This window comes from Podarcis erhardii (genome assembly GCF_964252035.2).
Source record: "Podarcis erhardii genome assembly, chromosome: 13".
Taxonomy (NCBI): Eukaryota; Metazoa; Chordata; class Lepidosauria; order Squamata; family Lacertidae; genus Podarcis; species Podarcis erhardii.
In genome coordinates this window covers 11987507-12014893 of record NC_138502.1, presented here as the reverse complement: position 1 = coordinate 12014893, position 27387 = coordinate 11987507, and the positions used below count along the sequence as shown (strand labels likewise).

At 48.1% G+C, this 27387-nt stretch overlaps 1 protein-coding gene across 1 annotated transcript; it reads right to left on the bottom strand.

Moving 5' to 3' along the window:
• Window positions 1–1807: 1807 nt before the first annotated feature.
• Window positions 1808–26009, bottom strand: PNP (purine nucleoside phosphorylase). The gene is made up of 6 exons (XM_081835293.1): window positions 25865–26009; window positions 8436–8605; window positions 8159–8262; window positions 7123–7298; window positions 6281–6471; window positions 1808–5347 (listed from the first exon to the last, which is right to left on the bottom strand). The coding sequence occupies exons 1-6, from the start codon at window positions 25885–25887 to the stop codon at window positions 5130–5132; spliced, it is 882 nt and encodes a 293-aa protein (XP_081691419.1). The 5' UTR covers window positions 25888–26009; the 3' UTR covers window positions 1808–5129.
• Window positions 26010–27387: the final 1378 nt, after the last annotated feature.

The following is a 27387-nucleotide window of genomic DNA, read 5'->3' as shown; positions in this document are numbered from 1 at the left end:
AGCCCGCATCTTTCTCAAGAGAAAACCTTCGTTTTCTTTTCCTGTAATGCTTATTTTATCTTATTTTCTTAATCTAGGAAAAGACACCAGTATATAGCTACACTTGGCCAAAGCCTCCACCAATCTCACCTTGTGATTCTTACCGTCCCAATGTGCCTTTTCAAATAAGAGAAGCTACCCTTTGCTTGTGAAAGGACTCCTTGAAGAAATGTGTGCAGCAAACAGGCTGAAATCCAACCGGTGGTGTTTCCCCCCTAGTAAGCTGGTGCAGCAACAGGATTTGCACCAGGATCAGAGACTGAATGCCCTGGAAATCTAGCTGCTGGGAATTGCAAATGGGGAGTGTGCTGTTGCTCCCAGGTCTTGCTTTCAGGTTTGGCCACTTTGAGAAACAGGATGCTGGACTGAATGGGCCTTTACTTTTTTTATTCTTGATATTTTATTTCATTTCGAGATTCAAAGTTACACTTTGACGCTTGTTATGTACTGAGTTGAATAGGATCCAAAATGCAGCAGTCTGATTGGTCCTAGAACAATAGGATCCAAAATGCCGCAGTCTGATTGGTCCTAGAACAATAGGATTCAGAATGCAGCAGTCTGATTGGTCCTAGAACAATGCAGCAGTATGATTGGTTGGCAGGAGCCACCCAATCCAGCTCCAGATAGAAGTGAATCCACAACCTGATTGGCCTACAGGAGAATTCCGGAATTAGCCAATCACGTGCAGCCCATTGTGTAAATAATGTATATAAAGCAGATACTTTGAGGGGACTTTCATTCCTCCTCACCACTATGAGCTGAATAAAGAGCATGAAATCCACTCTCGACTCTGAGCATATTTCAACACTCAACATTTATAATCCTATATCCAACACACTTGTCATCCACAAAACTTAAGAATGTTTTTAATTGCCTACCTGTGGTGCACCCAATAGATAAATCTGTTAAGGGCAAAACGGCCATAGTTTCATAGCTGTGAGGTTTGTGGGTGGGGAAGAAATGGAACTTTCAAATTCTGATGTGTTAAGGCTAGACTGAGCATGAAGCTCTTAACCTCAGGGTCGTAGGTTCAAGCCCCACGTTGGGCAAAAGGGGGTTGAGCTAGATGACCCTCATGGCCCCTTCCAACTCTATGATCCTCCCTCCCCACTTCTCCTGAACCTCACAGACAGAGATCTCATATCCACCATGAAGCAGAGGGGAATAAATCTAGGGAGAAAACCTAGAAAGCCAAGATCTACCAGGATGGGATGATCCAGTGGATCTCCAGCTGAGCCAAGAGGTTCCTGGCACACAGCTAGGCGTATGAACTGGGATCCAGCTGGCTGAGATGATCCAGCTGGATTTTAAACTGGATGTGGCACGGAGGACTTAGACCAGATCCTAAGCCCATTTAGCATGGTCATGTGACTTGCTACCATGGTACAAGGTAAGCTGGAAAAACGGGTGGCCTAACTCAAACTCTTATTTGCTGGCCAGGCTCAGGCCAGCAATATTATTATTAATTATTATTATTATTATTTATATACCACCCTATACCCAGGGGTCTCAGGGCAGTATATAAAACACAAGATACCTAATAAAAATAAAACAATAGCCCTGGCTCCTGAATGGAGTCTGGATTTGGTGTACTTTACCCCAGCTTCACATTTGGCCAACTTCTTGTGTATACGATTCCCTGTTCCTTAGGGTAGGGGACTCAATTTGTGAAAACTTTGTGCAAGATTCTCCCTCCGTCCGTCTTACTGCAGGGCTGCCCACAGTGAAGTGACCCGACAAAAAAACCCACAAAGCCAAGCACGTCAAATCTGTTCATTCCAGCTTTTATTATTTACTCACGTCATTTTAATAATTAAAACAGGGAGGCCCATTCATTCATTTAAATAAAACAAAGAAAGTGCAGAATGCTCTACAAAAATATATAGATATATTTATATATCATTTCCAATCCTTCAGAGCCACTGAACGGATATAAATCATTGTGTCCTTCATACCAGAGTTCCTCTTTGCCTCATCAAGCATCTACAGGGTTTAGGGGGGGGAGTTTCCTGGTCCGTGGACTGATATTGCTAATAAAATAATTAAAAATAGAGAGACAAGGAAGAGGCCTTTCAAGCAGAAACCAGGGAGGAAGTATTGAGTGCAGTCAGCAAAGCAGGACAGCAGCTGTACCTGAGTTCATGTATCGCTTTATGTGGAAATCAAGCCCATCTGGGATTGGACAGCTCCCAGATTAACACAGGGCCAGTAAAACCAACTTTCAAAGCAGCCCACATGCAGAGATGTAAGATATCAAAAGCTCATCTGTGCCAGCTTCTGCTCTGCAGGACCGAGAGCTGTGGGCAACTTTTCATCCGGGCCTTAAAACAGGAATTTGACGTGAGATGGGAGGGTTGGGATCTGGCGTTAGTCCTACTCAGAGTAGACCCACTGGAAATAATGGACAGGACAAAATGAGGCCCGACAAGTCATCCAAACTGGATGAAAGGTTCCATGCTGCGAAAATTCTGTGGTGTCGGGTAAAGTTCACCAAAAACAGGCATATGGGAACCTATGGCTCTCCAGATGTTGTCAGACTCCAGCTCCTCCCCACCCAGTCCTAGTTCAAATGGTCAGGGATGATGGGAGTTGTAGTCCAAGAGCATCTGGAGGCCGACAGATTCCCCACACCATGTATGCAAATTTACTTTTTGCCAACTACAAATCCCATCAGCCTGTGCTGGCCAGGGATGATGGGAGTTGTAGTCCAAAACATCTGGAGTACACCAGGCTGGTGCAAGCAACACAGGAAAGCAATTTACGCCTGCTACGGGAACAACTCTCTCTCAAACCAGAAACAGCAGCTGGGGTGTTCACTACTGCGCCAAGACAGCAAAGCTATTGCCAAAAGGGCCCTGGGCAAGTCTTGCCAGGGGTCAAGAGAGTAAGTGATTTATTCTGGCCTCTGTGGAGTTAGCACTAAGCCTTTGTTTGTTCGCTCACTCACTCACACACACCCCTCACAAGCCGCTCCACGAGGCCGTCAAGTCATCTGCTCCAATTTAAAAACTGCTCTGGTGTCACTGAGATGTGAATAACAAGGAGCAATCCAGCCTGGAACGCAAAAGGAGAGATAAAGGGATCGCCTTCACTAACACCAAGCTGCTGCAAATCTGTGTGGCAAGGCACAAGCAAAGCTCTGAATGCAGCCAAATTCAGACTTACTACGGGGCTACAGTATACATTCACAAGTACTCGGATTCCTCAGCATGGAGGCTGCCACCGACCAGGAGGATCCTTGATCCCAGCACCAAAAGAACACGTCTATGTGTGTGTGTGTGTGTGTGTGTGTGTGTGTCACATTGTCACCCTCTAGATTAGAAGCTGGTGTGTCTCAAAGGCCAAGATGTCCAGCATTCGGAGACTGGCTTCAGAACGCCATCGCTTGCAGCAGGCTTGCAATGGTCCAACCATGTTCTCCACCGCAGAATGATTTTTTTTGGTGGTGGGGGGGGGGGGAATATCCATGGGTCAATCCCATGGGTCATAGCAGGAAATCGATCATCCATTCCCACACTACCACTGGTCACTTTCAGTGGAAATCCAGATGGGAATGTTTGTTGGGTTTTGGAGGCCAAAAAAAAGGAGTTGACAGAGAAGCGCATACAATGTTGCTCCTTTGGTTCCTATAGGGGTGGCAACATAAAACCAACTTCATTCACTTAATAATATTTTCGTTTAAAAAAGGCTGGAGATGGGCACAGAGACAGCAGGACCTTGGGAGTAATTTGTCACGAAGGGGTAGAGGTGGCAAAGCTGTTTCAGGTTTCTGTCGCTGAATGCTCCTCTGTGCAAACTAATAAAAAATATTGTTGCATATAGAAAACTAGCAGGTCAGGATTCTAGGCCAGCTAGCTCCATGATGAGCTAGCTTTCCACGTGCAGGGATTGTTTACGCATGGATGGGGCATTCTGTCGTGTCAGCAGCGCACCTGCTGTTTGAAGCTGATCCAAACACAAGCTTGCTACCCCACAATCTGCTGCTATTTGTGAGATTGAGGCCTTGGTGGTTTATTGTGTGCAAATGAACCCAGGTTCTGAGTAATTCATTGGATATTTAGAGTCCGAACGTTAGCCACCTTTGGGGCTGATATGTTGGGGGCAAAGGAAGACTGGTTGCCCCTTAATGTGTTCCGAGTGAACAAAAGTTCCTTACCATCTCCATCCATGAAGCCCTTCTAGAGGAAGTCGAGAAGAAGCAACAGTTATGGAGAGGCAAAGAGTCTTCAAACAGACGAACAAGGGGACTAAATGAAGACACACACACAAACACACACATATCCTGGAAGGAGAAATGGCCATTGCTTGATCTGAGGGGAAGTACTGATCTCTGAGGGGGACAAAGAAGCCATTTCCTAGCAAACTTAAGAGCCTGCAGGGTCAGGCCAAAGGCCCATCGAGTTCAACCAGAAATCCTATAAAGGACGCCTCAAGGAAAAGTGAGCATCCAGACATCCAAGGGACTGAAATCCTGGCCTTCACGATCAAGCGAGCAGCACAGTATTAGCTGGGTTCTACCTAAGGAACCTGCTGACAAGAGAGCGGCCATTTTGAAACGGAAGCTTTCAGGGTTTCAGAAGCCTGCTCTCTGTAGTTCAACCTTTAAAAAGCGAAGTGCCATGAAAGAGGTAAATTAGTAAGAGGCCCGTAAGATCAAAGACGACCGGAACTGGCAACCCTGGCAGGGATTACGAGGAGGGAAACCTAAGAGCTGTACACAAAATCCTGAAATACGAGGGGAGAGACGAGAGAAAGACTCACACTCAAACACACAAAGATGGACCGGCACCGTCTCAGAGGCTAGAGATCAGAAACACAAACAGAGGCGCAGCCCTTGGGCGGCCTGAGACGGTCAAGGTACTGCAGCAGAACGACGTTTCCAACTACCGTCTGGACAGTAGAGGACTCAGCAGCAGGATTCGACAAAGGAAGAATATTTCGGGGGGCAGGGAGGACGGGACAGTCGCCATGCTCTCCTCGCCTGGTCCGCGCACGATCCGCCGTCACAAGACGGCAAGCGGGGTGTGGTCTCCCACTTGGCAAGATGTTGCTGGCGAGAGATCGGCAGGGGGCCGGCGCAAAGTGCGCCACTAGGCCAAGTTGTTGTTGCGCTCGATGCGCTGCACCATCAGGGAGACCAGTTTCTCGAGGGTGCGGGCGCTCTGGCGGCTGGCCTCCAGCACTTCGGCGTGGTTGGCCTTCTCCTTGCTCTCATAGTCGAGGACGGCCTTGTTCGTGATGAGGGAGAAACCGAAGACGCGCATGCCGGAATGGCGGGCAACAATCACCTCGGGGACAGTGCTCATGCCTGAGGGGAAAATAAAGTGGGGGGTTGAGAAGTTAGAGCAGGGGCGGGAAAAAAAATTCAGCCAGAGGGCCGCAATTGCATCTGGGCAGAGTTCTGAGGGCCACATTGAGAGGCCTGAGGGCCTCGTACAGCTCCCAGGCCTGAAGTTCCCCACCCTTGAGTTGGAGCGATAAAACTCAGGGGTCTTGCATCAGAGGCGGGCACCCAGTGGCCCTCCTGATGTTATTGGATTCCAGCTCGCATCAGCCCCCTGGCAGGTTGGTCAGGGATGATGGGAACTGTAGTCCAACAACACCGGGGGGGGTTAAATATGTGTGTGCATTAGGTCATGCCAGGGCACCCCAACTTGCGCTCTGCACAACCCTGCCCTAGAGAGGGCTTTCCCACACCATTTGCTGCAGCTCTAAGTAAAACTGCACCTGCTTAATTGTTGTCTGTTTCGTGGGTAAGGGGGTCACAGAAATGGTTGCCCATGGCAAACACAAGTATAGTTAAACCACAGAGCCTAGGACTTGCCGATCAGAAGGTCGGTGGTTCGAATCCCCATGACGGGGTGAGCTCCCATTGCTCAGTCCTTGCTCCTGCCCACCTAGCAGTTTGAAAGCACGTCAAAGTGCAAGTAGATAAATAGGTACCGCTCCGGCAGGAAGGTAAACGGTGTTTCCGTGCGCTGCTCTGGTTTGCCAGAAGCAGCTTAGTCATGCTGGCTACATGACCCGGAAGCTGTACGCCGGCTCCCTCGGCCAATAAAGCGAGATGAGCGCCGCAACCCCAGAGTCGGCCACGACTGGACCTAGTGGTCCGGGGTCCCTTTACCTTTACCCCATGTTAGAGGCAGCCAAGAGCATGGGGTGGCAAAGAATGCCTCCTTTCAAAATGGCACAACGTACCTCTCTCCCCCCCCAAGCCCCCTTCACTCTGCCCCCAACTGACCCACGGCGTCAGCGCCCAGGCGCTGAAGGAAGCGGCATTCAGCGATGGTCTCGTAGTTGGGACCCCCCAAGGCGCAATAGACTCCCTCGCGCACCGACCCGGAGCAGCCCATCTCCGACGCGACCGTGTGGGCCAGTTTCCTCAAGTCTTCATTGTAGGCATCCGACATGGCCGGGAAACGTACCCCAAACCTGTGGACGAGGAGAGGGAGGAGAAGGAACATTAAAAAAATAACTAGAGCCTGCTGGATCAAGCCAATGGCCCATCTAGTCCACCATCTTGTTGTCACAGCGGCCAACCACTGTGCACAGCAGCTGGGGACTGAGCCTTGAAACTCTTGCATGCAAAGCATAAGCTCTACCCATTGGGCTATGCTGCCTCCCAAACAGCCTGACTTGTGAGTGGGATCAGCGCTGGGTGAGTTAAAAGCCCATCCTCCGGAAGGGAAGCTCAAACAGATGGACTTGGAGGACCACCACCCCTATGTTCCTATGAAGGCAAGGGTGGGCAACCTGCAAGGCTCCAGATATTGCTGGACTTCAGCTCCCATGATCCCTGGCCATGGGCCATGCTGACTGGAGGCTGCTGGGAGTTGGAGTCCAGCAGCATTGGGCGGCTCTCAAGTTCTCCACAACCACCATAATAAAGGAAAAGGGAGCCTCTAGAGCAATGTTTCTCAACCTTTGGTCTCCAGCTGTTTTTGGAATACAACTACCATCATCCCTAGCTAGCAAGACCAGTGTCAGGAATGATGGGAATTGTAGTCCGAAAACACTGCTCTAGAGTCTAACTGAGGCCAACCTGTTGCATCTCATGGAGGAAGGACGAGAGCCATGCCTTACCTGTCGTCATTAGGCCCCACCAGGGGGTTCTGCCCAGCAAAGCCTGGCATGTTGATGTGGTCGCGGATCACCATAATGTCCCCCACTTTGTATTCGGGGTTGAGCCCCCCAGCCGCGTTGGTGACAATGAGGGTCTCAACACCAAGCAGACGGAAGATCCGGACCGGGAAGGTCACCTGGGAGGGAGGGACAGAAGCAGCACTCAGGAGAGGTAGAAGGGCGCTTTGGGACCAACCATGGCTGGTGCCCATTGGGGCCCATATAGTAGGTGGAGCCGGAGTCAGTGAAGGGTGGGGACCAACAAATTCTAGCAACTTATGTACAGTCTGCATATAGACACAGACTTTCTTTGGATAAATGTGATATTTGGAACAACTTTACACAGAATATATAAATATATTTGTACTAGGATAATTATACATATCTGTATACTAATGTATGGAAATGGTATTGAGTATTTTATTTCTATTTTCATTCACGCTTTTATTTATCATTCTTTCTTTTTATAAATGAAATTCTAATAAAGCATTAATACACACACACACAAATTATAGCTTCATCCGCATCCTCCTCTCCGCTGAGTTCCTCAAGCGAAATACTGTGATGTCAGGGGAAGACGCTGGCAGGCAGTGCCAGCCCTCCTGCGTTCAATGCAATTCTCACACAACAGCCCTGCAAGGCGGGCTAGGATGAGGCCATCACTGGCTCAAAGTCACCCAGCTGAGTGGGGATTTGAAATCGGACCTTACGCCCAGTCCTAAGCCAAAACTCTTCCCCTTCAGCTCTCAGGTCCCCTTGCACTCTGCACATGCACAAGGAACCATGAAAATTGATGAGGCTAAATTTTGTGGAACCGTCTTCACCCATCATCCCAGATGTGTTGGGCCAGTAAAGACGCAGAGGACCTTTGCATAGGCTCAGAGACACTATCTTCTTTATCATTGTCAGTTACTATTGACCATCCCGCTCCTGAAATTGTAATCAGCTGGACACCTCTCGAGTTTCAAAAGGTTTGCAGCTCTGTGGAACGACTCACCTTCCAGAGTGGGTACCCTTCGTACATGTGGAAGCGGCCTTGCATCACCACACTTGGAGTTCCACTGAGGCTCCCAAACACCAACCTTCCGGCATGGCCGACAACTGGAATGAGGCAAGCAAAGTGTTAAAGGACTCGCTGCTGCCCCCTATTGGCCACTGGGCTGTACAGTAGTGCCTCCCAGCTGCTGCTTACTAGCCCTCCCCCTAGTGGCTGCCATACAGTTTATCCAACCCCATCCCTGGTTCCTCCATCACCCGTTCCATGGGTTTTTTACCTGTGCTCTCAGGGAAGTTGGGAATTTTGCCATACTCAAAGGCTACTTGATCCTTCAGGAGGTCAGCCAGCCCTCCGAGGCCCGAGCCGCAGATGATGGCGACCCTGGGCCGGAGCTTGGTGTGGGACAGCAGCCAGTCGGCCGTCCGCTTGCAGTCTTCATACGTGTACCTGAGAAAAAGAGATGCACATATTCACATGGTTGGCCAGGCTGGGGCTTGCAGGGCAGACTTCATGCCACTAGGGGGCAGCAACCAAACACACACAAAAAGTGAGAAACAGATTAATCCTGAAGCTTTGTTAAGTACAAACATCAGCCATGCAGCTTACCGGGTCACCTTGGGCCAGTCACTAACTCTCAGTCTGCCCTACCTTTGCAGGGTTGTTGTGAGGATAAGGTGGAATGGGTCAGGAGGGAAAGGATGTCCAGCCCAGCATCCCTGCTTCCCTGGGAGCAGGGCCAGATTTAGGTTTCATGAGGCCCTAAGCTACTGAAGGTAATGGGGCCCTTTATATGTCCAGCTGTCCTTTGTCAACAACAAATTATCGCTGTTTTTTGTGTTGAATATATGCTATAAGGTAATTTATGGACCTAATAGGTATCTTAAGCCATTTGCACATAACAAAATATGAGCCTACACAACACAAAACACTGCTGCTGTATGTAGGTTTTATTTTATTTGTTTTTTACCTTATATTTTGGAAATGTACATCCAGGTTTTTTTCCTTTAATTTTTTTTGGGGGCCCCAAGAGAGTGGGGCCCTAAGTTATAGCTTGTTTAGTTTATACGTAAAGCCGGCACTGGGGGAAAGAGATAAAGTGAAGTAAAATAAATTAACTGGTGCCCCCTTCAAAACTATTCCTTTTCCATGGGAGAAACACAAAACAAACCATTTCTAATTGTTAATTATTAATCAGCATTTGCATTAATTCATAATCCATTTGCATACTGCATGCTTGAGGCACCTCGCCTATACAACTCTAGGGATCCTTCCAATAGCCCTGTCAGGTAGAGCAATATTTATCACCACATACAAAACACCTGGAGGGCATCAAGTTGGGCAGGGCTGCAGACCAAATTTTTTTTATGGATTGACATACTATGTTTACATCCCATCCTTCGTCAGAGGAGGACAGAATGACACAACTGGCCAGATAGATAGATAGATCACACACATACTGCACAACAGCCCTATGAGGTAGGCTATGCTGAGAAAATATCAACTCGGGTCTCCCCAGCCCTCCTCATTCAAAAGTCGTAACCACTACATTGTTCCAGCTCTCGTATTGGTGTGCAATTTGAATTTGAGACACCATGGCTCCCAGTTCCAGCCACCAGGCCACCTTGGCTTTCAAAAATGAAAAACGCTGTTGATCAATTTACTTGCAAGTTTACCTTTTGCTTTCAGATATCCTTTTCATAAAGTTTTCTGCGACTGTCCTCCCAAACTCCATTTTTAAAAAAACCAAACTCTCAAGAATGCCCAGTGCTTCTATCGTTCCTCATGTTCCTATTGTGAATTTGGCGAATTTGGTGGCGCCCTTGGCAATACCTAGCAAATAGTCCCCACTTTTTGGAGAATGTACAGTTCCTTCCTCTGTTCCAAATGCAGATCTTGGGCTGCCATACCATAATCTAAAGGGAGTTCCATTTCAGCTGGCAGTGCCAGCCTCTTCCAAATACTGTATGCCAATGAAACTCCACGCAAATCACATCTTCCTCTGCCGACGCCAACGCCCTTCCCCTCAGGCCATTCCTGCAAATTAAGCTGCGCCACAATAGCTTTGAAAAAATTCCAGTTGGCGAACCGGCCAGGTTGCAATTTCCTTTGTAGCTTTCCATTGCAGGCGACAACCTGCAAACAGAACTCTCCGAAGATAAACCTTCCCTGAATTTTAACCTCCAGGGGAACATTTTGGCTGCATTGGCTGACGTTTCCCAGGGGGAAGTGGGGCTGCGTGCTTGTGACACCCCAATTCTCAGCAGAGAACCTGTGGCCCTCCCTGCCCGATGGTCAAGCTAGCTGGAGTTGATGGAAGCTGGAGTCTAACCATTTCTGGAGGGCCACAGGTTCAAATCTGTCCCAGCCACACAAACAACATTTTGGGCACTCTCTTCAGAACAGTTACAGCCTTTTGCAGGGGAAAAAAAAGGCTTGTGGCACCTTACAGACTAACCATTTTAATTATGGCGTAAGATTTCAGGACCACAGTTCCGAAATACTGATTTTTCCTTCTAGGGATCCTGAACATCTGCATAAGAAAAAAGGGAACTTCCATGCCTTTCTGTGGGCATACAGGATGGAAATCACCTGTGGTGATAGAAAAGGTCTGTGCCCCCTTACTCCCTTCTCCACAACACTGGAAACATACTAGGATTCTCTCTGGGCCCAATCCTGGCAACCTGAACCTAAGGCCAAGGGAAGAGACCTGGGTTTCTACCTCCACCCCTGGCAGCAGCTGGGCCAGGAAGCCACTTAAACAGAACCAAAAATGAGGAAAGGCCCTCTTGAAACCTACAAGGGACCTAAGAGCTGTATCAAAGGACCAGGGAGCCTGGGTTCAAAGACAAGGGAAAATCCACGTGCCTTGCTCCTTGACGTCACCTCCTAATCTGCTTGCTTAAACCTATTTAAATGCCTTTTTGGCGCTGGCAGGACTTCTCAGCGCCACCCGCCGAGCCTTAGGACAAAGACGCAGCAAGAACACACACAGCTGCTTCAGAAGAATGGTGTCTCCAGGGAGAGATGCCAAGGGGGGGGGGGAATAAGATCCTTGGGCCAGAAAATGCAATAAATCAATCAGTCAATCAATCAATACAATACATACCACTTATCAAACTAAAAAGGACAGGTGCCCCGCTCACTTTTCACCGTAAGCTTCAACCCTCTTTTGGGATCCCTCTTGGCTTGGGGGATCTGTATCCCCAACCCTTAGGATGCCATCTTGTTGTCGTTTTAGGGGTTCACCCCCCAAAACTTTACTGAGCTAACAGGGAACAACAGCGCAGAAAGAGAAAGAGAGAGAGACAAAGTGACTGATTCTTTGAGCATCATATGAAAGGACTAAGCAAACAAAAAGGTTTCTCTTAACAACTCCCAGCGCCAGACTTGCCCGAGGACGCTGTTACGCCTTTTATACAGTAATATGTTTTTCTGTCTCTGCTCAGCGGGTTAATACACTATTTGTGCAGAAACACTTCGCAGGATGGCAAGCTGCCTTCCATGGCTATCCTCTGGCTTCTCCCGAGATCTTGTATAAATCTTTTGCCCTCCGCGGATGCCCAATAAAGTGGGAAGCCTAAGGGATGGCAAAATATCCTTTCTCTGAAGAGGCAGACTTCCATGGGGCTCCTGCCAAAGACTAACTGCGTCATCATCTACGCACACAATGGTGCTGCTCATTTATGAACCAATTTTGTTTTGTTTGTTTTTAAAGGCACACATTAGCCCCAGTGCAGATCTTGGAAAGACTCTGCTTCTTTCTTCCACCTGTGCATTTACCGTTTTTATGTGAGGGTAGCTAAACTTTTCCTTCACACCATCCTATGATGTACCCAAAAGGCAGGTGAGGGGCATCTTACTGCACAGGCAGCCATCCTCCTAAGGGTGCAGGAGGAGAATCCCACAGGCAAGAGAGATCCTTGCACAGGGCGCCTCTGAAATTTGAAAAACCAAAGTCTGCATCTGTATCACTTCTCCTAAAAGGACCAGCAATCTTTGTCTCCTCTTCTCTTCTCCTCAAAGTCTCTCTGCTCTGGGTGGTCATTGCAAGAATGCTGGTCATTAAGTAACCGTGCCTGGAGTTTTGTTTTTTTCCTTTTTCCTCCCCAACCCTTTCCTTTTTGTGTCAGGTCTCAGGTTGTAAGCCCCCCTTCTGCAGATACCTAAAGAGCACCACTCCTCTAATGGCTAAACAGACTCAAAATCTTTTATTTTGTTGCCTCTTATTACCTGCTATATATATATTCCTATTCCTTTTTCACAGCGAATGATATTCTCACCCAAACCACAGTCAGTTGCAGCCAAAACTTTTCAATGACACTCAGCAAAGAAAAACCTGAAATGAACACATGGCTGTACTTGAGGCCTGATGAACTGTAATGATAATTTATTTGGTTTTTAAAATTATTTGGGGCCCCATCTGCACTACACATTAAAGTAGCGTCACACCACTTTGCATAGTCATGGATCCCACCAAAATAATCCTGGGAAATGTAGTTTGCAAAGGGTGCTGAGAGCTGTTAGAAAATCCCTTGTTCTTCTCAGAGAGAGACAATTCCCAGAGTTCTTTGGGAAGAAAGTTCGACAGCTAAACCATGGAATCCTGCCTGCCTAGTCCAAAACCTGGAATCCTCAGCATTCCCGAAGCATCTCGAGCAAGAAGCAGGTTCAGGCTGGGACACAACCCCAAAACAGACGGGAGTTCTCCAAAGAAGATTTCATCAGGCAAGGTCAGAGACAGGGCCACATTCCCAGGCAGATTTCTCAGGAGAACTCTCCTCCCTGGCGTGTTCCTTCTCGTTACTATTAAAGGCACAGAAACCAGACAGAAAAATTGGCAACCCAACAGAACATCCGTGGCAGGGGCTCCTGGAAGGCACACTGAGTGTGTGGTGAAGGGACAATGACTAAGTGTGGGTCAGAGATATTTCCCCCTTTCTTTATAATTTAATATGAACAATGTGTCCCAGGATGCCACGATGATGCTCCGTCTGTGGTCACAAACAGATCTTCTCGCATGTCCCTGCAAAGCCACATGGGATTTAGGGGCCATCTAAGTTGCTCTGTACACACATATCCATTTCGATGTATTCAAACGGGGTTTAAATTACAGGCCGGCCTTATTGTCCCACTTAGAAAGCCAAGCAACGCAGGAACACCTGCCTCATACGGTGACATTTAGCACCAAAATAAGCAGAAATGAACTCTAATCCACACACACGCAGGAAAATAAGACTATTGAGGATGGGCCAAACCATTTTAGGTCGCACCATATATTTCAACCACATTTATAGCATTTTAACAGTCACGGCTTCCCCCAAAGAATCTTGGGAGCTGTAGTTTAACCCCTCACAGAGCTCCAGTTCCCAGCACCCTTAACGAAATACAGTTCCCATGATCCTTTGAGGGGGAGCTATGACTGTTAAAGTGGTAGGATAGAGTTTTAAATGTACAGTGTGGCCTTAGACTGCAGGTGACACCTGATGAGAGGGGCAGAGCTAGACCCTTTATTTATAGCAAGTGCCCCCATCCCCAACTCTTTTTAACCTTTCAGGGAACAGCTTCTGCAGTTCCAGGAATGTCCTGGGAAAACCAGGACCCTTGAAGGGTATGCTATTCTTCCAGCTGATTCCCCTGTATTACTTAGATGGGCTCCCTTTTCTTCTCCTCTGGAGTCGGCTGGTGGAGTTGCATGAAAGGAGCCCAATCTGAATGGACTCTACTTGCAGAAAGTCACGTAGAACCATTGTCAGGGACACCCAAAGGGTTTCATCCAAGTCCAACCCACTGCTGTGGAGGAATCACAGCTAGAGAATCCCTGGTGGGCAGCCACCCAAAAACCTCCAGCGAAGGAAGAGTCCAGCACCTTCAACTCAGCTGACTCATAGGTTCGTACAGTAACAAAAACAACAACAATGACAAGCCCTTCTCGGCAATCAGAAACGGAAAAGTGATTTGCAGCACAGCTTTCATGTAGAAACCTGGGGAAGGAGGAGTGCAACAGGAAGTGATTGCCAACCGTGGGTTACGTTTTCCCCACCGCTCTCATGTCTGTCCCTAACACAGTCATAAACAGTTCTCGAAAAGGATGTCTGCAATGTTTTCACGATACGTCACGTACAGGAGCAGCGCTAGGCTTTTGCAAAAGGAAATCCGGCGGGCCAGGGTGTAGCAGGGGCAAAGTTGTGCTCATCACGTCTTGCTACTGACGTCTTCCCCCTGCTAAGGGCAGAGCATTTTCCCACCCGTTTAAACAGCTGACACAACACAGAGTATTGGGCGGGGGGGGGGGGGGAGAGAGAGAGAGACTTGTGCCAGGAACCTGTAAATATCGTGTGTGTGTGTGTGTGTGTGTGTGTGTGTGTGTTGGCGCCATCTTCCTTGTCATGTCGGCTTACAAACTGGCCAGTGGGGGGAGAACAAGAAAAATTGTACTGTACTTATACCTTTCAGGGCAGTTTGATCTGCAGAGAAATCAGCACTGGACATATTTCAGGGCAGGGAGCTAAGTATTATTACCTGCTTAGGATCTGCCACACTGTGAAAGGCAGAAGAGCTCAGGCAGATTTTTTTTAAAAAAGTTGTTGACAAATGATGAGGCTGCAACACATCTGAGGCAGAGGTGTCTCAGGAGAGGAAAAATCTTTGTCTGCTTTGTGTTGCTTGGGAACATAGGAAGGAAGTTGTGTTACACTGAGTCTAGACTCTTGCTCCTTCTAGTTCATTACCGTCTACAGAACACTGACTGGGAGAATTTCTCCAACATTTTAGGCAAGGGAATAATTTTCCCATCCTTTTGCAGAAATGAATGGCCCGCTGTCAGCCACCTTGCTGCAGTGAGGTGTGCAGAAGGATAGCAGGCTCTCGCTGAATAGCCATGTCCAATCATCACAGCCGTGTAATGAGATCAGGGTAATATAGGGCAGCCTTGAGGATAAAGGCAGATTAAAGCAAACACAGAAAAAGGAAGAAGGATACATGCTTGATCTGGCCGTGACAGTTTCTAAGTCTGGTTTATTGCCTTCCTCATAGGACTGCCAATTTGTTTTATTTTCTGGCAGGGTTTCAGCTAAATAATGGGAAATGGCACAGTCAAACCAAAAAAAGCTTCACCTGCTAAACACCTGCCAGAAACACAGGTGCCCTGCTTGAGGGTAGAGGGAGGAACTGGCCGTCCTTCTTGCTTGAATAAGTAAGCTGGGGGTGGGGAGGGATTTACTGTACTTGGCAGCCAGCTTTCCAAATCATACATTTCCTTGGGTTTCTGAGCATGTGCAAAGTGTCTCCGATTAGCAGAGCGACTCTTGCGGGGAGAGAACAGGGCTAGCCTTGCAGAGCAGCAGCATGCAGCAGAGGGATATTCACTGCCATGGGATGTGGCGATGGGCTTTTTTTTTTTTTCCTTTTTTTTAAAGGGCTGTAGAAAGGGAAAGAGTGGTGGCTCAGTGGTAGAGCATCTGCTCCACATGCATAAGGTCACAGGTTCGATCCCCAGCATCTCCAAGCAGGGATAGGAAAGTCCTTAAGTCTGAAACTCAGCAGAGCCCTTGCCAGTCTGTATGTAGACAGTGCAAGATGGACCAGTGTTTTGAAGGCAGCTTCCTATGGTCCTAACCTGCTTCAGGCACCACCAAGGGGAAGAGATGAACAAAAGCAGGAGCTGGTGTCCAAATGGACCAGAAGGTTTTTTAAATGTCAACCCTAGTTAAGGTATGTTAGTTAATGCCTTGGCCAGCACTGAAGGGGAGATCTAGGGGGCGATGGGAGTCCTGCCTTTTTCTCCAGGGACTTCTGCATCCACCCTTAGGCGTAGCTGATTCCCCATTGACCTCAGGGCTCGTTCAACACAGAGACCTGCTCATCACTCAACTTCCCTCCCCAGTGTCTTTCCAGATTAATGACTGACAGAAGCTGGCTGCTGGCCGTGACTGATCCGCCCCTTTTGCGCACAAACTTGAAGCCCGGACACCCTGCTCCATACTGCAGGGTCATTGCCTTCTCTTTGGAAGGGAATCAGAAGCGGGTGACGTGCTGCGTGGCCAGAATGAATCCAAACTACTCCAGAGAGCCTAAAGGGCTCCCCAGAAAATCCCGGGGTCCGTTAGATCTCAAAGTACACAACCAAACGAAAGCACACAAATGTGCATTCCTGGTCACGCAGTGAACAAGTCAGGTGGACCCACTGAAACATGCTGGAAACACCTGACCTCACCCCACACATCCACAGCAACAGTCAATATCCCTTTGTCCCTTACACAATACATAAAGCTCTCCTTCACGTGCTTGTTTACATCAGCCTGTTCCTGGACTTTGGGGGCAAGGGCAACAGCAAACCAAACAGGCTCTGCACCTTACCAATCAGCTGCAAATCCAGTCAGGAACATTTTATGTCTGATTCTCAGCACATGCTCTATAAACATACGACACCATCTCATCTCGCTGAAGCTAAGCAGGTCTGGTCAGTACCTGGATGGAAGAGCACAAAGGAGATCCTGTGTGTACTGCCAATTACAATGGCAGAAAGGAAGGCTGTGTTAGAGCAGGGCTCTTGTTCAACCAGAGGGCTGGATTACCTGAGAGGAAAGCTGTCAAGGGCCGCTCAAGCACTCTTTCTTTCTTTCTTTCTTTCTTTCTTTCTTTCTTTCTTTCTCAATGTAGCCTACTTTACAGGGTTGTTGTGAGGTTAAAATAGAGGAGGGAGAGCCACATAAGGCCCCCCAACCTCATTGGAGGAAGGGGGGGACCAATAGATTTCTGGTGAAGCAGCGGAAAAGAAGCTAGCACGCTGGGAACATTTTCCCCAAAAAGGCATTCCCGAAATCTTGCCACAAAGGCACAGAACCATAGCAAGAGTCAGATCAATGGCCCGTGTAGCTCAGTTTGTTGACATTGCAAGGCAGAAGGAAGAGAGCATTTCACTGCGGGCAGGTAATAAAACACAGGGGCTGTCTCTACGGAATGGGGGGTGGTATGTGAATATGCTTGCCTGGCTGGTTACAGAACAAGCCTCGAGAGCACTGGAAAGAAAGAGGAGGCAGTGGGTTCAGACTGAGGGCATCAGAAAGGGGAGGGAAATGTGGGGTCAGAGAACAAAAAAAAATTGCAGGAAGTTATGTCTTCACATCAGGACTCAGTGCCTTTGCATCATCATTTTGCCTTGGAAGGGAGGGAGAGGAAAGGGGCTGCGGCAGTATCTCTGGCTTCTGATTGGCCTCTCCGCAGGAGGGGTGTGTGAGCCAGGGAAGCTCCTCGTTGGCCGCCTGCCTGTGATGCAATTGAAAGGGGAGGGGGAAGCCAGAGAGCCCAGCAGGAAATTGTGCCATTGCACAGCAGAGAGAGGATGCGAATGCCCAGATCAGGAAGCTTCCCGTGCTTGCTCAATGGAGCAAAGCAGTCCTTCGCCATGACTGTAACTGCAATGCCACCCTTGCCCAGGACATTCGTCATGCTCCGGTTTCAAGTTGAGCAGGAAGGAGCAGGAACGTGGGGTATTGTTCCTGCTCCAACGGGGCTGGCGTTACACGCTGTATCTCTGCGTCAGCACCACTCCTGCTGCCCTCATTGTCTGCTTTGGATAGCTGGAGGGCAGTGAGAGAATGCTGAGCATGGACGGACCTTTGGTCTAATCCAGCAAGCCTGTTCTTAGAAAGAAGAGATCATAGAATCATAGAATCATAGAGTTGGAAGAGACCACAAGGGCCATCGAGTCCAACCCCCTGCCAAGCAGGAAACACCATCAGAGTACTCCTGACATATGGTCGTCAAGCCTCTGCTTAAAGACCTCCAAAGAAGGAGACTCCACCACACTCCTTGGCAGCAAATTCCACTGTCGAACAGCTCTCACTCTCAGGAAGTTCTTCCTAATGTTTAGGTGGAATCTTTTTTCTTGTAGTTTGGAACCATTGCTCCGTGTCCGCTTCTCTGGAGCAGCAGAAAACAACCTTTCTCCCTCCTCTATGTGACATCCTTTTATATATTTGAACATGGCTATCATATCACCCCTTAACCTCCTCTTCTCCAGGCTAAACATGCCCAGCTCCCTTAGCCGTTCCTCATAAGGCATCGTTTCCAGGCCTTTGAACATATGAACGCCAGGAGGACCCAGTTTATGAGCAAATAATAGCCATTGTTCCCTCCAATAGCAAACCCAGGTCATGGAGAACCCAGAGGGAGGTAGCATCAGCATGCAAGCCCAAGATATGCAGAAGTGAACAACATGGTTGAGCCACAGAATATTGATTTGTCATTTGGGAAACAGGAACTGGGGAGGAGGGAAGATTGAAGTGGCCTACTTGGGTGTCTTACAGCTTATGGAATCCTGAGAAGGGAATGGATGGCACCCTGAAGAGGGTTAAGAATGTACTGCAGAATTTTGTTGCAGGTCCCACTGGTAAAGATCGTAAGAGCTAGATCAAACAAAAGAGCCGTTGGCGTGGCCAGTTGTCAGGTGTGATGGGAGGTATTGTTCAATAGCATCTGGAGGGCTTCAGGTTGGGAGAATGCTGTTCTCCTTCACCTGCTAATGAAAACACAGTGTTCCTATGCCCACAGTGGGCACCCCAGGGAATCATAAGAACACAAGAACTGTTTTGCTGAATCCAGTCAGAACTGCACCTAGCAGGTCACACCCACCCACCAATACGGCTTTTCAGGCCTATGGGCTACACACATGCAACTTCCTACACCATACGTGATTGACTCTGCAATGATGGAGGTGAGGCGGAAGCAAGACTGCAGCTGACGCAATCCACCGGAAAGACTGATGGGCACAAGTTCCAGCTCTTATCAGATGCAATGGAGCCAATCGTTATCTTCAGCCTCTAATTTTACAATGCATAAAATGAGCGTGCAGTAAGAAACTGCTACCGTACAGGGTTACTATGAACGTGGTTGCAATCAGAGCAATGGGTTAGTCAGTCAACAGCTACAAGGAAGTGGCACACTCAAGGTTGAATGTACACGCACCATTTCCCAACTGCAACCTGTCTAACAAAGGAATTGATTCTAGGTAGAGAAGGCTGGAAAAATAATTGTTTTCATTTCTTCTCTCTCTCTCTCTCTCTCTCGGCAAGTTTCTAGTCCTCAAGACTAATTGGCAAGAGAGGTGAAATCTCAGAAGCTGGGAGGGGGAGGTGGACAGGGATCTGAGCAGGATTCTGTGGAAAAGGGAGTGGTGTTTCCATGACCTGCATAATTCTTTGCCCCTCCCATATGACAACAAGAAGTAGCATTTATCATGAGAAGGAAGCAAATATATTCAGAAGCCTTCAAATGTGTAAATGAGCCATATTTCAGAATTCTATACAGTATTTGCAGGGACAATGTTACTGCCTTTCAAAATTATCTGGAATATATATATAACCTTGCCTGATTTGTGCTGGAGAAACACCAGAGAGATAATGAGCAATACATTGCCCACATTGTGTTTACACAGCATTAACGGCTGTCAAAACAGGTTTCCGCTTTAATGACTGTAACAACTACCGCGGGATCTCCCTGCTGAATACTGTGGGGGAAGCCTGTGCCTGCGTAGTTCTCAACAGATTGCAGTCACCTCCTGGCAAAGTCTACCTGAGTCATGATGAAGATTTAAAGCTCAGAGGTCCACAGTTGGCAGGATTTTCTCACTGCGTCAGCTGCAGGAGAAATGCCCGGGGGCAGAGGCACCACTTGTGCATCGCTTTTGTGGACCTTGACAAAGGCATTTGATATCATCAGCCAAAAAGGACCCTTATACTGCTCCACAAGATAGGATGCCCACCGAAGGTCCACAAGATGATTGCGTCCTTCCAAGAGGACAAGCACAGCACCGTTCAGTATGACTTATGATCCTTAGACGCCTTCCCTATAAACAGCAGCATTGTGAAACAGGACTGTGTTCTTGCCCCAACTCTCTTTGGCATATTCCTCTCCCCAAGGCCCTCATATGCCTTCAGCTCGACTGAAGATGGTGTGAACATTCATTCAAGGAGCAACGGGAGTCTGTTCAACCAGGCAAGCCTCCAAGATGGAGATCTACAAGGCTTGTGTGCTGAGCATGCTGCTTTATGGAAGTCAGTTGTAAGTAACATAAAACTGTCAAGGAGCAACACCTCAACGCCCTCCACATGCACCGTGTTAAGTTGTTCTCCCCCAAGCTCACATTCCCATGTTTCATATTCCTATCCAAGTGACAACTACGCTGACTTGGCCATGTCCACAGAATGGAAGATGGCAGGATGTGCCCCAAATATGTGCTTTATGGGTGGGCTGGCTTCGGGCACTGGGGCCAATAGGCAGATCAGCTGTGTGTTACAAAGATGTCTGCAAACCAGATGGGAAGGGTGGAAATATCAACCCCACCGTGTGGGAATCCCTTGCAGACAACCACAGGGCCTGGAGACAGACAGTCAGATCATGTATCCACAGAGGAAAAATGACTGCTGGGAGCAGCGCAGGAAGAAGGATCATCATGGTATATCTGTAGCAGCGCAACCGGATGCTTTCATCTGCCCCAGCTGCAACAAAACTTGTCTCTCCTGCACTGGTCTCTACAGCTGTAGGCACTGCAACTCTCCAACTGATTTGACTTCACCCACAAAGGCACACTCCTCCATTGTCTTGCAGACGGATGCCAACCAACAACAACAATTACTGCTGTCGAAACAGGTTTCCACTTTAATGACTACTGCACAGACCTCCTGCATAATCATAAATTCCATTATGCTGTTTCTTGTATGTTTAAGAATCACCACTCAAAAAGTAAGAACTGGTAGTGGCATTTTGAAGAATATACCACAGGAAAGGCTATGGGGAAAGGGTGCATCCAGATACTGAGGCCAAATTCCTTTTACTGAACCCCTCTATTTAGTCCCATGTGTGCCATCCCTAATCAAGCTTACAATAATACAAACTCTACAAAACAGCACCCCTGGAAAGGACTCACACCCCACCTTCCAGTCCCTTAGATCAGCAGTTTCTATCACCTTCGCCCTACCAAGCAGAGTCCAAAGAAAACTGGTTTCTTATTCAGCGACTATGACTAACAGGGTAGAAAACCTGTTAATCCATAAATAACGGTACATTCACCCAACACTCCACCCTCACTCACTGAAGACATTCTGGAAGTGAATTGAAGGTTGTGCAAAAGAAAAAAGAGGTCTCCTTATTTATTAACAATGACTGGTAGAGAAGAAAACTAAACTTGTTGCCCCAAAGGGTGACAGAGCGTCTAATAATCTGTTTCCTTGTAGGACAATAACAGTCCTTATTGAGTCAGCAATATGTTATTCTCCAATGGAAGAACTTCACATTTATTATTTATCTTATGGTTGCTGTTAAAATGTTGCAAGCTTACGGATCATGCAAGACTCTTCAGCCATGGATTATTGGGTTTGTTTCTGGCACAGATTGTTGAACTTAGTATCCCTTCAAATCAGGACTCTTAATCGTGACTAGCTTCCTCCACTAATTTCAGGGGAACTGTGTCAGTTCCTCTTAAGTAAGCCAGCTTGTGCAATCCAGATAATATTTTACACTGACACCGTACAACTTTCTGTCGCATCCATCCTCTGTGCTAAATTCTGGCCCCAACACTAAATTACACAAATTGTACGTTTTCATACTTTAGTATCGGGATCCAGGCAATATTAGTCACACTTTGGTTCCATGCAAATGACAACGTACTTGTCCCCCTGGGACTAAAGTGTGCCTCTCCTCATGGCGCAATTCTATACATGCCTGTAGGGGAGTTCATTTCCAGTCAGTTCAGTGGGGACCAATTCCCAGGTCATTGGGTTCCTAAGGAAATGTCTTAGGGGGAAATTGCCTGGGGGAAAAGGTTGCAGCCTTGGGGGGCTTCTTAGTTTAGAGGAAATGCAAGCAAAAGGCAAGATGATATGACGTTTATAAAATTATACATGGTATGGAGAAAGTGAAAGGAAAAAATGTGTCCTGCCTCTCTCATAACGCCAGAACTTCAAATGACACTGAAGGCTGGAAGATTCAGGACAGATGAAATACAGTGGTACCTCTGGTTACATATGCTTCAGGTTACAGACTCAACTAACCCAGAAATAGTACCTCAGGTTAAGAACTTTGCCTCAGGATGAGAACAGAAATTGTGCTCTGGCAGCGCGGAGGCAGCGGGAGGCCCCATTACCTAAAGTGGTGCTTCAGGTTAAGAACAGTTTCAGGTTAAGAACGGACCTCCGGAACAAATTAAGTACTTAACCTAAGGTACCACTGTAAATTACTTCTTCACGCATTTAAACTACGAAACTCACTTCTAAAAATGGCACTGATGGCCACCAATTTGAAAGGCTTTGACCGAGGATTAGAGCCATGGGTAGGCAAACTAAGGCCCGGGGGCCTGGATCCAGCCCAATCACCTTCGAAATCTGGCCCGCGGACAGTCCGGGAATCAGCGTGTTTTTACATGAGTAGAATGTGTCCTTTTATTCAAAATGCATCTCTGTATTTGTGGGGCATAGGAATTTGTTCATTTCCCCCCCCTTCAAAATATAGTCTGGCCTCCCACAAAGTCTGAGGGACCTCGGACTGGCCCCCTGCTGAAAAAGTCTGCTGACCCCTGGATTAGACAACTGCATGCATAAGGCTATCGATGGCCACTCAGCTATGATGGGTTTGCTCTGCCTCCATAGTTGGAGACATTAATACTTTTGAAACCAATGGCGGGAGGGAAGGGGATCCTGCTTGCAGGTTTCCCACTGGGGCATCTGGTAAGCCACTGAGGGAACAGGAAACTGGACTGGATTGGGCCACTGACTTAACCCACCACAGCTGTTCTTACATTCTTAGCGCTGCGGTCTTCATCTAGATCAGTTGGCTGCCCGTCAAACATTCATAGAATCAGCCCCAGTCAGTGGCCATGGACAATGAGATCTATAGCCCAGGAACATTTGAAGAACCTGTTTCCTCATCCCTGGGTCAAAAAAACAGCTGGAAGTTGAGTTGCCATATTGCAACCCAGATATATCCTCTCCCTCTCTTTAGCAGCTCTGCTACCAAAGAAATGGAGCTGTCTCTGAATCAGCTGTTTCTCCCCCCTGGTCACACCACCCACCTACCCAAAAAAGAAGTTGCTGTTGCTAGATTTCAGTGGATTTCATCGTAATGAAATGAGAAATGAGAAATGCAATGAGATGTTTCCATACTAAGCAGCATATACACAGTACATAGGGCAGTAGCCAAAGTCTGCGCCCAATTTTTTTTTCATGTCTTGCAGCAGGGGTTGCCAAGGTGGTGCCCTCCAGCTGTTTTGGACTACAACCCTTTATCAGCCTCTTCCAGCATGGTCAGTGGTCAGTGATGATGGGTTATTTTTTTGTCTGTGACACATGTTGGCTACCTCTGCCTTAGAGAGTGATCTGAATTAGCCTATTTGTTTTACTTTCATTTGGGTAAACCAAGTTAAACAGTATGGAAACCACCAGGCTTGCCTAATATTGAATTTGCGATTGGTGTACTTTCCTAATGAACTTATGAAAGAGAAAATAAATGGTCGTTCTTGACAACCATTCAGTGCAGACGTTCTGCTTCTGAAAGAAAAAGTGGAAACTGGTGTGGCTGCATAAGGAACTTACAGATGAGCTGAGATGTAAGAGAAATGGAAGTAATGAGAAATCAAGAGGTTGCTTGCAGGGAGGTCATGTTCCCTTCCTGCTTCCTAACCCATAAAGCTCACCTGCTTCTCTCTCTAAACCTCTGCCCCCACCCCCAGCCACCACTGCAAGATAACCCCTTAAATTTGTCTTCCAGAGGTTGGGACAACCAGAATCTGATTTGAATCAAACTTCACCCGGGCTTTGGTCATAAGAACCGGCTTTCCCAGGACGCGGACCAGGGACGGCCAGGGAATGTGGGGGAAGCAGTGCTTTAGAGCTCATGCAGAGTGCTTCCCCACAACCACAAGGGCAAAGGCAGTCTCCACGCTTCTAAACCACAGGGGGTGAGATGAGACAGCATTTGAAGTGCAGGTGGCTGGAGGAACATGAGTCATGAGGGAAACTAGGCTGTAAAGTATTTCATCTTCAAGTGGTGTTATGTCCAGGTCTTTCCCAAGTTAGATCTGACGTTTCATAAACCCACACCTGACTTTCCAGATGCAGTGTCTGTAAAAAAGCCACTTCCTTTCCTCTTCAGAAAGGCACTAGTGTTCTTGATCATGACCTGCTCACCCTTCCCTCTAGTTATTAATAGTGTAAAGTACGAAGATGCCATTCAATCATTCCTGAGCCTTGAAATCAGCGGAATTAAGTAAACTGAGCGCTATCTCAGCCCTTCTTTCCCTCATTCACCAGAAATCTAGAGGGAAATCATTCTAGCCTACTTTAAAGGGTTGTGGTTAGGGGTTCAAGCATTGGACGCGGACCAGGGACAGCCAGGTTCAAATTCTCCCACTCAGCCACAAAGCTCACAGGTGGGAAGGGTTACCTTGAGCTCAGTCACTATCTCTCAGCCTAACCTACCTGTCAGGGTTGTTGTGAAAACAGAAGTGGGAAGAGGAGACCTACCCGAGAAGCTTGTAGGCTGGGTGGGGCAAAGACAGGAAAGCAAGTGTGTGAATACATGTGTGAGAGAGAGGGAGTACTTTTTTTGAAGTGAGGAAAAACTGGGCAAATCTCCCTAAGCATTCCTATTAAAACACTATGTAAACTATCAGCTCCCACTTCATCCCATTGCTCAGTACAATCCCCTATTCCAGACCCCCAACTGGACCCTACCCCTCCAGGCTCTCCCTCGTGTATACAGAAAAGACCCAATCCCCTTCCTCTTCAGCTCTTCTGTCCCAAGAGCTTCAGGCCACAACATCCTTGGGATCCAGGTGTCCCAAATGCCATAACCATAGTCTGTGCTTTGGTCTTCTCCGTAAGACCCCCCCACCCCACCCTGCCAACTCCTAGGGACCAAGGTCCCTTTGCCCCCCCCCATAAAATATTTGAGGGGTCCACCCACCCCCAAATTGATGGGCACTGCTGCCCTTAAAATGGTGTTTGTGTGTGCTGTGTCTTGTTATCGATTATATGTGGTGGGGCTTGCTTGCCACCCCCACCCCAACATTTTCTTCAAGTTGGCACCCCTGCACCCACCACCACAGACAGTGGGGGCATCATAAGAACCCACAACCCTAAATGCCAGGAGAGGAAGGAAGGAAAAATCTGGAAAGACCCCCAAAGCGGATTGGGGGGAGTGGAGGGAGAAAGGGGGATGCAACGCAACCTCCAGTTGACCGCTAGGAGACACGAGGCTGGCAGATCAGGGACCCACCCACCCCCCGCTTCGTCGTTACCCGTCTTGAACGAGCCCCTCAGCTTATTTCGACAATATGGGACGGGGGGGGGGATAACACTAAAACCGCCCTACCTTTCGGGGCCGTCGCTAAGAGATTAGGACCCTGGGGGGAAGGGGGGAGAGAGAGAAAAAATGAAAAGCCCTAGACATAAAGATGCGAGGTAGAAAACGCGGCATAGTATTAAATTTCTGGCTTCAGAGGGGGGGCAGGGTGCTGAAAAGATGGGGCATCGCGCCCCACCTCGCCTGACCCTTTGCAAAGCAACCGATCCAAGGAGAGCCACGTGCAGGCGCGATCTCCCCGGTTTTACTCCATAATCCACATATTATATATATTGCAATATATATGTGTGTGTGCGTGCATATATGTGTATTCAGTAATACCACATATAGCGCAACCGGGATCATTCTGACCTTTCATCTCCGCTTCTCTCCATGTCGGATTCTGACTGATGGGGGATTCGGTGCTTTCCTCGTCCGGACCCTCCGCTCTTTCTTCTCCCGGGAGAACTGCGCTTCTCCCTGCAGGAGGCGGCCGTTTTACCGGCCTCCGGGGAGAGCGACGGTATCGTCACGGGCACGCCGGCCAATGGGACGCCAGCCTCTGCCGAGGGCCCGCCCACTCGCGCGCCCGCCGGCCGGCCGGCCGGCCACAAAGGTTGCCCCTGGCAACGCCGGGGCTCCGGCGCCCGTCATGGCCCTGGACCGCTCTCGCTCTCGCCCTGCCCATCAGCACCAGCATCCTCCTCCTCCTCCCCGGCCGGCTTCCCCTCCAGGACGGAGGAGGAGGAGGAGGAGGAGGAAGGGGCAGGCGGGGTGAAGGCGGCTCCTGGGGCCCCGGGGGTATTGGGTGGGGGTGGCGGCGATCGGGAGACCAGGGAGAGGAGGAAGCTGCTTCCACCGACAAAGCTTCTGGTGACACGCGGGTCACGAGGGTGCTGAATGCACCCAAAGCAGAAGGAATACACGCGTACACCTGACCCTGAACGTTAGGAGGACTCGTCGCGGGGGAATTCCCCTGGCAACGTGTTTCATTCCCCTTGCTAGGTTGTTGTGGTTGTTAGTACTGTAATAAGCGCTTTCTTCTAAAAAAAATGTTTAGGGGGTACTCTCAATTTGACTCAAGAAAATCACCATTTTATAGTTCAAATCGGGAAAAATAAATACAGTAAATGGACAAAAGTACAAAGATGCAGAAAATGTTTAGGGGTATGCGTACCCCTGCGTCGTTCCCCCCCCGAAAAAGCAATTATTATTATTATTATTATTATTATTATTATTATTATTATTATTATTCAGCTATCTTTTCTCTTGTTCCATGCTTGGGTCCACCTCAGGTGCCCAAATATCTTGGGCCTGCCCTGCTAGTACCCACTGATAGCTCTCTCCTCCATTTATGCCCCAGCTTTCCTCCAAGAAGATCAAGGTGGCATGCATGGTTCTTCCTCTCTCTCTCTTTTTATTATCCTCACGACAATCCTGTGAGGTACCTTAGGCTAACTGACTGTTCCAAGGTCACCCAGTGACCTTCATGGCAGAACAGGAATTTGCATCGTCTCCCAAACCGTGATTTTAGGGGGGGGGGGTGAACTTTCTTTTTGCTGTCCAAGTTACTGCGATTGGCTGTGGTTTTTCAGTAATTGTTTGTGTAAACTGTACAGACAATTTGGTTGGATGTGTGGTATACATATAAGAATATTATTACTATTTATTATACAAATTGGAGGAATAATAGATGTTAACAACAGTTTGGATCCACCCAGACTTCATATTCCTCAGACTTCAAACAAACTTTCTGTTGCTATTTTCCTCCTGTTTCTCTTCTGTTCTATCACATCCAAACCTTCCATCACTTAAAAATTTCCACTCAGATTTCATTAAGATCAAAAGCGCTGATAATTTGTGTATAGAAATATTTTCAAGTCGCCCATGGAGGC

Bases quoted from the DNA above. Each gene is read 5' to 3' on its own strand.
- PNP (XM_081835293.1), bottom strand. From the start codon at position 25,887: ATGGAGAGAAGCGGAGATGAAAG. The intron at 8,263-8,435 runs GTAAAAAACCCA...GCCTCATTCCAG, and splicing joins CAACTTCCCTGAGAGCACAG to TTGTCGGCCATGCCGGAAGG. The intron at 6,472-7,122 runs GTAAGGCATGGC...CCTCGTCCACAG, and splicing joins GTGGGGCCTAATGACGACAG to GTTTGGGGTACGTTTCCCGG.